This window comes from Scyliorhinus torazame, chromosome 6 (assembly GCF_047496885.1).
Source record: "Scyliorhinus torazame isolate Kashiwa2021f chromosome 6, sScyTor2.1, whole genome shotgun sequence".
Taxonomy (NCBI): Eukaryota; Metazoa; Chordata; class Chondrichthyes; order Carcharhiniformes; family Scyliorhinidae; genus Scyliorhinus; species Scyliorhinus torazame.
In genome coordinates, this window is record NC_092712.1 from 167624768 (window position 1) to 167639921 (window position 15154).

The 15154-nt window shown below is 44.9% G+C and overlaps 1 protein-coding gene across 5 annotated transcripts in view; it reads right to left on the bottom strand.

The window, feature by feature from the left end:
• The window catches only part of LOC140425138 (cytoplasmic dynein 1 intermediate chain 1), a 502251-nt gene that overhangs the window by 171621 nt on the left and 315476 nt on the right, over window positions 1–15154 (bottom strand). For all 5 annotated transcript variants that reach the window (XM_072509063.1, XM_072509064.1, XM_072509066.1 and 2 more), the window contains exon 10: window positions 12570–12695. In XM_072509063.1, coding sequence (XP_072365164.1) covers window positions 12570–12695 — 126 coding nt within the window. The remainder of the gene's footprint in view (window positions 1–12569; window positions 12696–15154) is intronic.

A 15154-nucleotide genomic window follows, 5' to 3' on the forward strand; every position in this document is an offset into this window, starting at 1 on the left:
ATAGCGACCACTAGCTCCATCTCCCTCCGCTCAGAGGGCATCACGATCACATTTAAGAGCCTTCTAACGTTGGCTGTTAGCTGCCTGCCCTTTACAAACCCCGTCTGGTCTTCCCCTATCACCTCCGGGACACAGTCTTCTATCCTTGGGGCCAAGATTTTAGCCAACAGTTTGGCATCAACATTCAATAGGGATTGCTTTGTATTATTGACAGGTTTAACTTACCAAGAAGTTGGGAAACACTGTTAAACAAATATATACATACATACCTCAGTATTTATTTAACTAAAAAAAAAAGGGGGGATGTCATATTATCCACTCATGTATATAATGAGATGCAGACAGGCAGTGATTGACACATAGGATGACCAGTAAGCATACAACACAGCACAGCCACCAGGACACTACCACTATAAAGCCAGAGGGCACTAGGTTTCCCGCTCTTTCGGGACCCAACTACTGAGACAGTCAGAGTCCACGAGCTAGCAAGCACAAACACCATGCGGTAGCTAGTAAGTCTAGTCAGGTTACTACAAGGTCACTCGTCAAATCAGTATAGTGTTGACCCACAGCTGAATATGTACAGCAGTTCATCTAGTTGAATAAAAGAGTGTTGGATCTTCTCCTGTGTTAGACGTCTGTTTCTAACTTCCCTGCATCGAGTGCAGTCCACATCGAACCAGCCTGCCCAACACATCAGTTAGCACTGCTGCCTCACAGCTCCAGGGACCCGGGTTCAATACCAGCCTCGGTGACTGTCTGTGGGAAGTTTGCACTTCCTCCCAGTGTCTGCTTGGGTTTCCTCCGGGTGCTCTGGTTTTCTCCCACAGTTCAAAGTTGTGCAGGTTAGGTGGATTGGCCATGCTAAATTTCCCCTTAGTATCCAAAAGGTTAGATGGTTTACACGGTAATGGGGAAAGGGTGGAGGCGTGGCCTTTAGTAGGGTGCTCTTACCAAAGGCAGATTCGATGGGCCGAATGGCCTCTTTCTGCATTGTAAATTCTATGATTCCTCAGGTGTTTACAATTAAAATTTGAAGGGCTGGCAGCATTGTAGCCACCTGAGTTGACCACTTCCCGACTTAAAATGGAGAACTGCAAAGGCTGAAGGGAAATTCAGCCAACACAGGCTAAAACTAGCAGGTGCAAAGTTACTGTGTATTAGACTCTGCAGAAACCCAGACAGCATCGATACAAGCAGCCATCTGCATGGTAATGTAGCAGCCATCTACATAGTAATGAGCGATCCCCGGGAACAAATAAAACATTTTAAGGTAAACAAGGCCAAGCCAGACTCCTTGGCGCCAGCAGGAGCCAACACAAAAGAGGTTAACGGACACCTAAAGACCGCCCATCAATCAGGGAACAGCTCCACTATTGGAGAAATCGAACCAAGTGATTGGAACAAAGTCCAATCACTTGAAACCAGGCACGGGGTCCGCCCCGAAGGGCGGGAAGCCCCTGGGGACTATAAAGTAAAGCCCCCAAGTTCAAATCGTCCTTCTTGACAATGTCACTCAGCAACGCGAAGCAACCCGAGAGTGAACTGTCCAGCGGCCTCCAAGAAAGTAAGTCTCAAGTCAACGCTCGCTACGAGATAGGCGCTCCTAGTCCATACCAGCTTTTGAATCCTGCAGTTTCAGAACCCAAACGAAAGGCCATTTGTTCCCCTGACCTGGTGGGCCAGTCCGAAGCTAAGTATAGGCCTGTTAGTGATAGAAATAGCCTAGAAAGTAGAGTTTATGTATGAGTAGCGATTTACTGTGTATAATAAATGTGTATTGATTTGAATCTTACTAATTGGTGTGTTGAGTTATTGATCATTACTTGAACTTCGTGGTGGTATCATAAAGATAACTGGTGACTCTAGAGCAAAGGTTATAAAACATAGCCAATTGAACCAACCAAAAGTTAGCAACAGCATGCACAGAAAATAGATGATTCAGGGTCGGGGGAAATTTTCATTGCTGAAATCCAACGTCAGCTGACAATGTAGCAGGCACAGGTGGACAATAAAAGAGCCTCCTGGTCGAACAACTACATTGTCAACAACTATATGGCCATTAACATAAGAATTGAGTGCACAAAGTTGGCACGATTTGTTTTTGAAATTAAATTCCACTAATAAATAAATATTCCACTTATTAATTTGTGCATCATCTTGTGTTTTTGCTATTTGTTGTGATTAACTGAGTCAGAGAGCACTGATATACACTGACGGTTATGCGGAAGTTAGGAACATTTCCTTTATTGTGAAAGAAACAATGCTGTGTTTTTGTTCACACTTTATTGAATGTTCATGGCAATGTAGTACAGGCCTCTTATGGGACATATCAACGTACAAACATATGAAATAGGACAAGTAGGCCTACTCCACCTTTCAATAAGATCATGCTGATCTGTTTGTGCTTTGAACTCCACATTCCCATCTACCCCCAATCACCTTTGATTCCCTTGCCTATGTACAGGGATCACCCAGGTGGACGGTGGAAAGTGCTACCGTGGGCAGGAATCAAAAGTTGTCGTACGATGTGGAGCACCAGAGCGAGTTCTCATCATCCTCCGTCCCATGGGTCAGGCCCGCTGTTATTGCCAACGCAGGGTCCACAGCCCATAGTGAGGTAGGTAGGAATCACAGAGGGGGTTGCAAGGGGGGTCTGGGAAGGTCAGCCGGGGTGGGGGTGGGGATGTGATGTCTGTGACCCTGGTCAGTCCCCTAGTCAGTGAACCTGGAGGCGACCAGAGTGCCCCGTGTGCACCAGCCCTATCGCACATGTTGTGCGGCCTCCTGTGCCTCAAGTCCTGCCCAACCATGCTCCTCTGCATCCTCCAGGTCGGATGAGCACAGTGCCCCTCTGCTGTGCGAAGTTGTGGAGGATGCAGCAGTTCCCAAGCTGTGGGAGTCCCTTCCAGCGGTATATGGAGGGTCCCTCCAGAGCAGTACAGCACCCACACTTCCAGCAGTCCAAAGCATTGCTCGATCACGCCCCTGGTTGCTGAATGGGCGTTGCTTTCGACGTGGTGAAGTGGCAGTGATGGCAGCCCGAAATTGGCCATCCTGAGAGGCGTCCTCAGATTCTTGCTCCATGGAGTCTACGCTAATCCTAATATTATAATACTAATAGTAATAATTGCTTATTGTCACAAGTAGGCTTCAATTAAGTTACTGTGAAAAGCCCCTAGTCGGCGCCTGTTCGGGTAGGCTGGTACAGAAATTGAACCCGCGCTGCTGGCATTGTTCTGAATTGCAAGCCAGCTATTTAGCCCACTGTGTTAAACCAGCCCTAATAATCTGCTGGAGTGCATTGTGCTAGACTGCTGAGAGCCTGTCGAGCATTGAGAAGTGCACTCATGACAGCAGACATCCCCCCCGAGCCCTTTTTGCCTTCATGAAATGTAAGCATTGCTAGCAAGGTCAGACTTTTGTTGCCTATCTCCAGTTACCCTTGGGAAGATGGTACTGAGCTACTTTGTTATGGACAGGCAGGGGGTTAATTTAAATAGCACTGATCTTTCCTTTCACCACCAAATCGTAAACAGAAGCTGTTTTTGATTTGCTTCCTCCTTTTTTTAAATATAAAGTGTTTTTGGCATTTTTCCCAATTTCTTGGTTTTACTGTGATCCAATTTCTAGAAATAACTCCCCAGCAAACTCAAGAAAAGGTGAATTCAAAACATTAGATTATTTGCACACACTCAAGCCACAAGAAGGGAGTCACAACATAGCTCCCTTGGCGTTAGTACCAACAGAATTTGGGCTGCCATCACTGCCATTTATCAGTGCTTTTGCTGTTGCTTCACAACCAGCTTGCTCAGTCTGCGGCCACCCATGATGAGGTGTTGCAGTCCAATGCAGGTCCTTCAAGGCATAGAGAAAGGAATTATGCTGCAGAGAGGAAATAAATGGTGTTTCATGTGGGTTTCAGCATCCAGAATCAAAGTACAATGAGGCATTCCTTCACGAGGTCGGCAGGTTGAAAGCCAATGCTGTACAATTAATGTTTCCAATGGAATTGATTTCACACAATGAGATAGGCATGCCAAGATTAATCTGTCTTGTCGGTAATGGTACAGAAGTTTCAGAAGTTGCGGCCCAAGTATTCAACCAGAGCTCCTCTTCTGTGTTGCTGATGGACAGATAGAAAAATGGCAGACTTAAGATTTTGCAGTATAGCAAGGGATGTATATCCATGTCTGGGCCCCCAAATGGTTAAATGTCTCAACAATTAACAACTGAAAGGAAGGTGACAGGGCCCTTTGTCCCAGCAGACGATTAAGACTGATTGGCCAACGGGCTATGAAGATGGCTTTCGTATAGCTCTCTTTGAATTTGGTATGTGCAGCCCACAATGTGCCATTAGAGATAACGAGGTGCAAGTTTCTTCAAAACTGCCAGACAACTCCTTTTGTTAGGGGTCACACACAGACATCGATTCATCCATTTTTAAAAGTCTGTGTCTAATTTTTAAAATCCTAGAAATAGCCATGAGGATATCTATATTTATTTAAAAGATATAGCTCCTTAAGTCACTGCCCTGATGATGCAGCTGAAGGGGGTTGGGCTTAAGACTTGACACTGTGGGACTCCTGCAAAGATGTCCCAGGAGCTAAAAGATGGGCCTCCAATGATCACAACCACCTTCCTTTATGCTTGGTATGACCCCAACCAGTAGAAATGTTTTTGCCTGATGCCCACCGCAAGGTCCCTTGACAGTACACTTGGCCAAATGCCACATCTTGATATCAAGGGAAATAATTCTCACCTCACCTCTCTTGTCCATGTTTGGAACAAGGCTGTAATGAGGTCAAGGGCCGAATAGCCTTAGCAGAACTAAGCATCGATCAGCAGGTTACTGCTAAACAAGTGAGCTTGATATCACTGTTGACAATAACTTCCATGTTAAGAACCCATGTTACCTCAGAGGGTGTCGAAGGGCAGAATGGCTTCCTCCTGCTTTTATTTTCTTTGTATGTTTCTATGTCTCAAAACCCTGAAGGATAACTTGAAATACTGATTCTTAGCGTCTATTTGTTTGGAATAATGTGAGAAACCATGTACAAGCCAGGAGAGGAACCAGTCCAATCACGGTGTAAACAATTAATAAAAAATATTTAATTGAGTAAAAGAACACATACAACAAAAAACATAATATACACTATCACACTTGCATATAGGAATAACTAAACACACTTTTGTGAAATCACCTCTTGTTCCCAAAATACACCCTCATTCCCTGAATTCACTTGAGATACTCCCTTTCCCAACACCATTCAATTTTAGTAACTCTATAGGCTAAATGCAGTTAATAGTTACCACACAATATCGCTTAGGTGACCAAGTCTGAGGAAATGTCTCTTCTTGGTTCAACGAAGGCACAACTGTGTATTTTAGCAAGGCGTCTCTGTAATCTGCTGTGGCTTTAAGTATTAGCTAGAACACTGTTTTTCAAAGTTTTGCCCACTTTTACCAACTGGCCGACTTTCGGGATACATACTGGCTGACCTTCGCAACACACCATTTTAATGCGAAAGGGGAACCTGCTTGGTCCTCACGATCTCACTCCAATCAGGTTCACAGGAGGAGAGGGCAATGTGCATATGAGGTGCTGAGTGCAGGTGGTTCCTATGTGCTGTTTTCATATTTGGGACGGAAAAGCCAACCACGCATATGTAGGTCGTTGTGAATGGCAATAGCAACAAAATGCTTGTTTTACTCAGCACTGGATACTCCTCAGAGACACTAATCCAATATGCTGGCAGCCTCATGAATTTGTGATGTGTGTTTAATGTGCTGTCACAGGTGAGGCTTCATTTGGAGTCAGCTGCGAGTTAATAACTGTCTCTGGAGTCTCAAACTCAAAAGGAGTTTTCACCCACTTCACTTTCAAAAACTAAAACTTCTCCTCTGGAAAGTAGCGACAAAAACTGTTGATCAGCGTAGCCAGATGCGAGTGAATAAGGCTTACCAGCCTATTAACAGTTCCCTTGCTAACATTGTTTTCTTCGATGTGTCATAGCAGTTTGGGGAACATGTAATAGTTTTGGCTTTGTATTCCTACTGCCAAAGTTTAATGACTTTTGGAAAGCTTTGATTTCTTCACAGTGCCGAAGCAATCATCATCCTTCCCTTGCAAGTTGAGGTTCAGTTAGTTTAGAATTGAAAAGATGTATGCAAGGTAAGACACAGTTAACATCCAAGTCTCATCACCAAACGAATCAGCCAGAGGGGACGATTTCTCAAGGAGGAAAGTGTGGATTTCATACGTCAGTTTGTAAACTCTGACAAGCACCCGACCCCTTGACAGCCAATGTACCTGTGTGTGGAACAATTAAGCTGTGTGCTCGGCCCCCATAACAGAATACGGAGCCTCAAAAAGACTGGTGTTGGGTGCGCTGCGTTTAGTGAAATTCACAACTTTCACACTTCCTTTCAACACCACTTCAATTCTTTTCAATGCTTTGAAACAATGTCTTGACGGGGAAAAACAGCGGAGTTATAATAGGAATTAAGGAGGCAGCTGGTCATGTTGGCTACCTCATCGTTTAAGATTCCTCTGCAATGAACCCAGTCAAGACCGCACTTCCCAACCATGTGATTATTCAATGGTTCAAAAATCTCTGCGGCAGTCGTGCTGGTTCGTAATGTCAGGCAGCACAGCAAGTCCTCAATAAATTAATCCTTAATAAACATACCTAACATAAACTAGCAAATTTGCACGATCTAAAACATCTATTTTCATCCAGTTGTATTGAGAACTCCTGTGCTGATTTTAAACGAGAAAAAAAGGCTGGGCTTCTAAATTGCCAGCAATATCACAAATTCGGCAAGCCACTGTGTTAATTTCAGTTTTTCAGCTGACCTCTCATCTAGGACTGTACGAGCCATGTCTAGTATTACAGGGTGAATTAATCTCTCTGATGCAGTGTGGGGCATTTTCACTTTAGCTACACCTTAAGCTACCATATCACAGTGGGAAGCACTGTTGCTTCACAGCTCCAGGATCCCAGGTGCGATTCCCGGCTTGGGCTACTGTCTGTGTGGAGTCTGCACGTTCCGGGTGCTCCGGTTTCCTCCCACAAGTCCCGAAAGATGTGCTGTTAGGTAATTTGGACATTCTGAATTCTCCCTTCGTGTACCCGAACAGGTGCCGGAGTGTGGCGACTAGGGGCTCACTTCATTGCAGTGTTAATGTAAGCCTACTTGTGACAATAAAGATTATTATTATAAGAAGTGAATTGTGCTTTGTCATTCAATGTTACATTTCTGCTAAGGGCTTCAACGGAAGATTTAAGTTCTAGCTGCATCCTTTGAAAAAAATTAAGACATTTGTCCTCATAGTCACCATGCTTAGACTTCAAATGACTTTGAAGTTTTGAGGGTCTAAAACTCTCATTTGCATTGACACAATTAACAACGCCATACCTCAAGAAATCATCTTTAAGGGCAGCACGGTGGTGCAGTGGTTAGCACGGTTGCCTCACGGCGCCGAGGTCCCAGGTTCAATCCCGGCACTGGGTCACTGTCCGTGTGGAGTTTGCACATTCTCCCAGTGTTTGCGTGGGTTTCGCCCCCACAACCCGAAGATGTGCAGGTTAGGTGGATTGGCCACGCGAAATTGCCCCTTAATTGGAAAATATGAATTGGATATTCTAAATTTATATTTAAAAAATTTTTTTTTTTTTTTTTTAAAGAAATCATCTTTATACTGCTTTGTTCCCGATTTCAGATTTTCTTTGAAGGATATTCACCAGAGGTTCATGAGCTCTGTATACAGCTCACACCAGCGCTGCTTTGTCCTGCCATGAACTCTCCTGTACAGCTCTCTTCAGCAGATTCAGTTGTGAGATCCTGACCTGTTTGTGTCTCTCTGGACCTCTCTTTAATATAACAAAATGATCCATCTTCAATTCTTCACAGTCCTGGTGCCTTGCTTGCTTGCAGCTAAAAAATGGAGGGATCTCTCCTTCTTGCTTTCACACCAAAAGCACAATGTACAGGCCGCGTGATGTCAGTATACATGCCGGGCGCGTGGCACGTTTTCTGCTGCCGCTTCTGGCGGGAAGATTGCGTCGTTCACATTTTAAAGCATGTTGCGGGGAACATTCTCAATTTAAAAGCCAGTTGCGACCGCTGGCCGCTTCTCCTGTGATCGGAATCGCCGTGATAAATCACTCCCCGACCCTCCCGACACCCGTCGGCGACCCACCGCGGGTCATGACTCGCAATTTAAAAAACCCTGAGCTAGACGAGGCCTCCGTGGTTCGGATCATTGAAGGAACTAGCTTCTCAGGCTGTTGGACGGAAACTAGTTTGCATTGCCAATAAAGGTGCTGACAGTTATACTGTTCATTCTCTTTGCTATTCCCCTCTGTGGATTCTGCTGACGAACTCCATCAAATTCTTTGCTTTTAGAAGTTATCATTTGTATAGCCCCACTGACCCTCTGGTAAATAATGTTTTTGATATGGCCATGAACACCTCAATGTCTCTAGACTCCTGCTACTGGGAAAAACGCATCTCATTATTCCTCTATGCCTGCTAGTCTTGTCACTTGCTTGTTATTTTATTTCCATCTCAAGTTCACTGTTAATCTGGTTAAGTTCCCACATTCTTGACATCCATCACTTTGCTAGTGACAGAGAGTAAACTGATGGGACGGTGATTGGTCAGATTGGATTGTTTTTTTTGTGGCAGGATACAGCTGGGCAATTTTACACATTGGTATGTAGATATTGCCAGTGTTGTATCTGGATTGAAATAACTTGATTGAGGCATAGCTTGTTCTGGAGCACTAGTCTTCAGAACTGCTGAGGGGATGGTATCAGAGCCACTACCTTTGCTGCATCCAGTGACTTCATATGAAATGGAGTGAAGACTGATGATTATCTGCGGTGCTGGGGGCCTCAGGAAACATGCCGAGATGGATGGATCACCCCCTTGGCTCAACCTAATGGTTGCAAAGCTTCAGCTGTTTCCTTGGCACAAGCTTCAGCCTCATCTTTTGCACTGATGTGCTGGGCTTCTCCTCATTTGAAGATAGGAATATTGTACAGCTTCCTCCTCCGGTTTGTTATTTTATTTTCCACCACAATTATGCATCAGCTTGCCAATAGCCAGGATCTCATGACTTCTTTCTGAACTTTCACTGCAGCAGAGATAATGGGAGGTTTCAATCAGTGCAGTGGAAACCAAAACATGCTCCATCATGGGTCGGTGGGGCAGTGCTACCAACCACTTCCATGGTGGAAAGGTTAGGTTCCAAGTGTGCTATGGTGGAGCCAAACTCTTTCACGTCCCAACCAGTGACAACACATAACTCAGTGTGCATCGCCTTCAGCATTTTCTTATAGTCTGCCCCAACAAGGACTACATCTGAATACCCTGCAGCAGAACTGGTCTAGTTTCATCCCCTGGAAAATTTACACATTTAAGATTTCATGATCGTGCTTCTTCCTCAGTAGTCTACCCTTTTACCTGCCCTTTCTCCGGAGGCTGCACCGAGTGGCCAGGTAGCAATTCCTGAATACAGAAAGGACAAATGCATAAGATAAGGATGGATGTCAGGGAATGGGAATGGCAAGGAAAGCAGGAGTTCAACACTCAATGAAATGGCAATTTTTACTCCATGGCGCCTTTCAGGTTAACGGGGTGAGTGACTGGAGAGCATACATATGGGAGCAACTTACCATCAGCCTCAATTTCGAGTTTCACAGACTCTGATCCCAATGATCCAATGGATATTCTCCGCGAGAGAGCAGAAGGATTTCAAGCATACAGCACCTCCCCTGATTCTGTGGATGTTCTGCCTGTTGTGGGTCATCTTCTGGAACAAAGCCAGAGCTGAAAGATTCCAAGTTTGCAGAAGCATGTAATGGTGCATGCTGCGGAAATGATTGGAAGGAGTGTGCGAGTGAGCTTTAGGGTGTGCTGCTGGGTGGTGCAGTGCACTGAATAGTGAGAAGTGGCTGGTATGGTGGGTGTGAGATGCAATGCAAGACACATCCACTCAGCTTGACCGCTTGGAGGTCAGCAGACACCTTTTGACATGCCTGCGACATCCTGGAGACTACACCCTGGGCAATAAATGGCCTTGCCACCTGCTCCCATTTCTTTCTAAAGCTCGGTTTCAAAGACTTCCTGCCCCAACCGAAACGTATCCTCATCCCGAGCTTCCATGTGTGTCACCAGTGCTTCTGTGTCACTGAAGTGGAGAACTCTTTCCCTGCCATAGTATGGCACCATACCGGATGCTGAATGTTCTAGTATTCTACTGCAAATTCTTCTCCTTGTCCAGGAAACGGTGTCACCACACCACCATTGCCCTCGGTGGCACCCCCACCTGCGGCCTCCTCCTCAGTGCCCTGTATGCCTGATCCACCTCAAGGGGCTGATCAACGGCCCCCTCCCCCATCAACTGCTCCAGCATCCTTGCCACATACTTAGAGGAATCTGCTCCCTCGATATCCTCAGGCATCCCAACTCTCCTCAAATTCTGTGACGTGAAGCGATTCTCCAGGTCCTCCAACTTCACTCCCAGTCTCTTCTGGCTGTCCACCACCATCCCGAACTCTGCCGCCAGCAAGGACATCTGCTTCTCATGCGCCCTCAACGCCTTCTCCACCTTCTGTATCAACAAGTCCTGACCCTCCAGCCTCTGCTCCACTTTCTCAATCGCTGCACTGAGAGGCTCCACCACGTTAGCCAGGTCCTCCGATGCCTCCTTCCTCTGCTGCTGGAACTTATTATTTTAAAACTCTACCAGTTTCTCCGTTGGCCACTGGGCGGGCATCACTGCCCCCTTGCCCTCCGCCATCTTGACCTGTGGCGCACCATGAAAACTGCCCTGCTCCAGGTGCTCTCTCTTTCTCGCAGCACTTATCATCCTCTGATCCACGCACCAGACTCCCCAGCGGAGTATTACCTTCCCTGGGCACTCACACACCTTTCGCCCTCAAAAAGACCCCCATATGGGTGGGGAAGGATCAACAAAATCCACCTTGAGCGGGAGCCACCAAATATGCAACCACTCACTCCATGGCCACCACCAGAAGTCCCCAACCCTAACTTATTTATCATCAGACCATCAATCCTTCAGTTATTGAAATCTACAAATTACCTCTCAGGCTTCCTCTTGGTACTCACCAAGATTGCACTCCGTTTTCTTTACAGGGGAATTGGTTTCAGTTTCTCCATAATTGTTTTGCAATCAATAATGCAACGCTGAAATTCAGTATCATTTTGTTATTCATAATGTTTTATTTTACTTTGCCATCTTTATTGTAATAGTTACTGTGTTATCCTTCATGCATGCTATTAGTTACCTTTAAATTTGACTATTCCAACACACTCCTGGATGGTCTCCCACATTCCACCTGCGTCTTAAGTCACAGTAATTTCTGCTCCCCATCTCCTGACCGATATTGACTTCCGGTGAAGCAACATCTCGATTTTAAAATTCTCAGCCTTGCTTTCAAAGCCCTCCATGGCCATACTCCTCCCTATCTCTATAATGTCCTCCAGCCTCACAATTCTCCAAAATGTCTACGCTCCTTTGCAACTGGCTTCTTGCACATTGCCAATCATAATTGCATTACCACGAGTCACCTTGTTTTCAGTGACTAGGTCCCAATCTCTGGAGTTCTCTCACCTCTGCCCCTTCGACTTCATTTGCCTCTCTTAAGAATTTTTTAAAAATTCCCTCCTGACCAAGCTTTTTATCATCTGACGTGATGTCTTCCATGTGGCTCAAGCTCCTGCAAAGCGCCTTGGGACTTTTCACATTCTGTTAAAAGCGTTATATTTAAAATACATTGTTGCTGTTGTTACAAACCTACATTTTCTTTAACACTTGACTCGATGATCTGAAGAGGAACGATTTAGTGCTCGACTCAGTCCAACTGCAATGTGGTTTATAAATAATTTCACCACCAACACCAATTTGCATATGGGTGAAAAAAAATTTAAGTTCTAATTAACTTTTACGAATGATTTGAGAATTTGAAAAAGTTCCTTTGAAAAGGACATTTATATCATCTTGATTTTCATACCCAAGGCTACCCTTAGAAAGGGAAATGAGGGAAGTTAACCAAAAATTAAATAGCTTTTCTTCTGAATGAAACGTAGACTTATATAGAAGCTCCTATAGGAGGAACATTCACATCAACTAAAATAACTTGTCTTAAAACATGCACCTAAGCAAAATTTTTAAAAGGGCACAAAAACAAGGCCTGTTGCTTCTCCATATGGTGGGCATGAAGATTTGGATGACTGCAAAATCTTCTCCTTGTCCAAGAAACGGTGTCACCACACCACCATCGCACCCCCCCACCGAGGAAGTGGTTTACCACACTTTTTCAGCCAAGATATATTTCTCTCACATTGAACAACTCTAAAGAATAGTTAACAATACAGAAATGGACATATTTCCTCTGATTTAAATGATAATTATTAAAAAGTAGTAACTACAATAGAAGTCCTTTTAATTATATCATTTTAACATCAATTTTTAAAAATTGGTGCTAAAATACATTACGTGATGGTCCCTCATTTTGTTTACAAAGAGGCCTTACCTGACAGTGGAATATATATTCTGGTGTGATTTTTTTAAATTTCATATTCCAAACCAAAGCTACCCCATCTGGCTCATGTGGGGCATCTTCATTGTTATTATAGGAAGCAACCATCAATTCAGGATACTGAAACAAATAAAGTGTTGTGGACATCAATACAGCAGGTTAGGTTCAATGAATTCACAGCATCCATGAATGTTTCTACAGGTTTACAAATACTTCAAGTCGAATGGAACTCATCTGATAGTGACATCAGTTCAAATAGATTTTGCTCCAATTTAGTTCCATATTAACGGAGTCTGATAAATATGCATTCCATAAACTTACTACCCATTTAGAAGGGTCAAACTCTGAATCTTTGCTTTGCCCATAAGTGCAATGGAAAGAACCTCACAATTTAATTAAAACCAGTGTCTCCAGTCACAAAGCCCCACATGAGACTGTCTGCAAACTATCTCATAATTATAATTTTGCAAACATATATTAAAAGAAAACTCATCCAAGTTCAACTGCAAGTCTCTGAAATACACGTTAGAGTAGGGAAGACTGTATATTCAGACGGGGCAGACAGGGCAAGAAAATGGACATGTAGGCACTTTTGTTTTGGATCAGTCTTTAATCATTTGACAGCAATATTATGAATGCAACACATTCAGATGCTGCAACAAGGCAGAATTTTACATCCCACCCCCTATCAAAGGTTCTGCAGACAGGGAGTCCCTGGGCGGCCGTTCAGCTGCCCTTCTCCCCATCCACAATTTTATGGGAGGTAGCTGAGGCATCGGGCAAACTGCCCAGCCTTAACCAGCTGCTTCTGCTCAGCCTCAAAATGGAGTAGAGTGGTGGGTGGGGAAGTCCAGCAGGCCACTCTCCTCAGCGTCGGGGGTGGGGTGGCGGTTGCGGCAGAGAACACTTCCCTAAAGGGTACCTACTATTTTCCATCAGGTGCCTATCCCTCACAATAGGTCTGCACTCCATAGTCACTCACCTGCCCGGCTCTCCACTATCTGCACCCAACTCTCAACTCTCCTCCATTAGCACCCCACCCCACCCCCCAACCTTCCTTCCACACTTACCTGATCCAAGACTCCTGGAAAAGTCTCAGGGCTGCTTGAAGTCTGGTCAGTTCTGTCCACTGTTGCCACTGGTATTGCTTGGACTACAAAGTTGTCAGCCAAGCAGATTGACTGGCAGGTCTCTGAGGCCTGCTAGGCGAGAGCTAAGAAATCCTTTTTCACCAAATTAAAACGCAACTGAGAGGTATATGGCTGCAGAACTGCTGTCATCATCCATGCCTGCACTCTGGCTGGTAGTGCGGGAAAAACCACCATCTGAAAAATCTTAGATACTGTTCTCTGCAGCTGTGAACAGGAGCTCAGCATATTGTCTATTCAGTACCAAAGTTAAGGATGTATCCTTGCAGCTGGTGGAGAAGTTAGGATCAATTTGTCATGGCCCATGTGTGAATGACAGGTTAGACCAGGAATGATGTTCTGCTAAGAGAGTTTGAGGAGGGAACATCAAAGGTAATCAGCTCTGGATTGTTACCCAAGACACGGGCCAGGGTCAAAAAGATTAAAGGATGAATTGCGTGTCTCAGAGTTGCGTGGGAAGGAGGGCTTTGGCGTCTCGAGGCACAAGCATCAGGAAGAGGGAACTATTACGTTCGGATGGGTTCCATTTAAACCAGGCTGGGGCCGGTGTATTGACCAATCATATAAATAGGACTGTCAACAGGGTTTTAAACTAACAGGGGAAAGAGGAAGATTTGAGTGAAGGGAGATTTAGAGAGCCAAGAAGATAGATTCAGCAATGGAAAAGTGTAACTATGTGGGTAAGGACAAGAGTGGGCCAAGAGAGCTGAGAAACATAGAAAATAGGAGCGGGAGGAGGCCATTCAGCTCTTCGAGCCTGCTCAGCCATTCATTGTGATCATGGCTGATCACCCATTTCAATAGCCTTCCCCTCCAATCCTGAATGAAATGAAAAAATGAAATGAAAATCGCTTATTGTCACAAGTAGGCTTCAATGAAGTTACTGTGAAAAGCCCCTAGTCGCCACATTCCGGCATCTGTTCGGGGAGGCTGTTACGGGAATTGAACCGTGCTGCTGGCCTGCCTTGGTCTGCTTTGAAAGCCAGCGATTTAGCCCTGTGCTAAACAGCCCTTTGATCACTTTCACCCCAAGTGCTATATTTAACTGCTTCTTGAAAACAGTTTTTTGGCCTCAACTGCTTTCTGTAGTAGCAAATTCCACAGGCCAACAACAACTCTCTGGGTGAAGAAATTTCTCATCATCTCAGTCCTAAATGGTCTACCCAGTATCTTCAGACTGTGGCCCTTGGTTCTGGATACCCAACCATCGGGAACATCCTTTTTGCATCTACCCTGTCTGGTCTTGTTCTTCGGAACTCCAGCGAATCTTAACCGACTCAATCTCTCCTCGTTTATCAGTCCTGCTATCCCAGGAATTAGTCTGGTAAATCTTCTCTGCACTCCCTCTATATCCAGAACATCTTTCCTCAGATAAGGAGGGTGAAACTGCACACAATATTCCAGGTGTGGCCTCACCAAGGCTCTGTACAA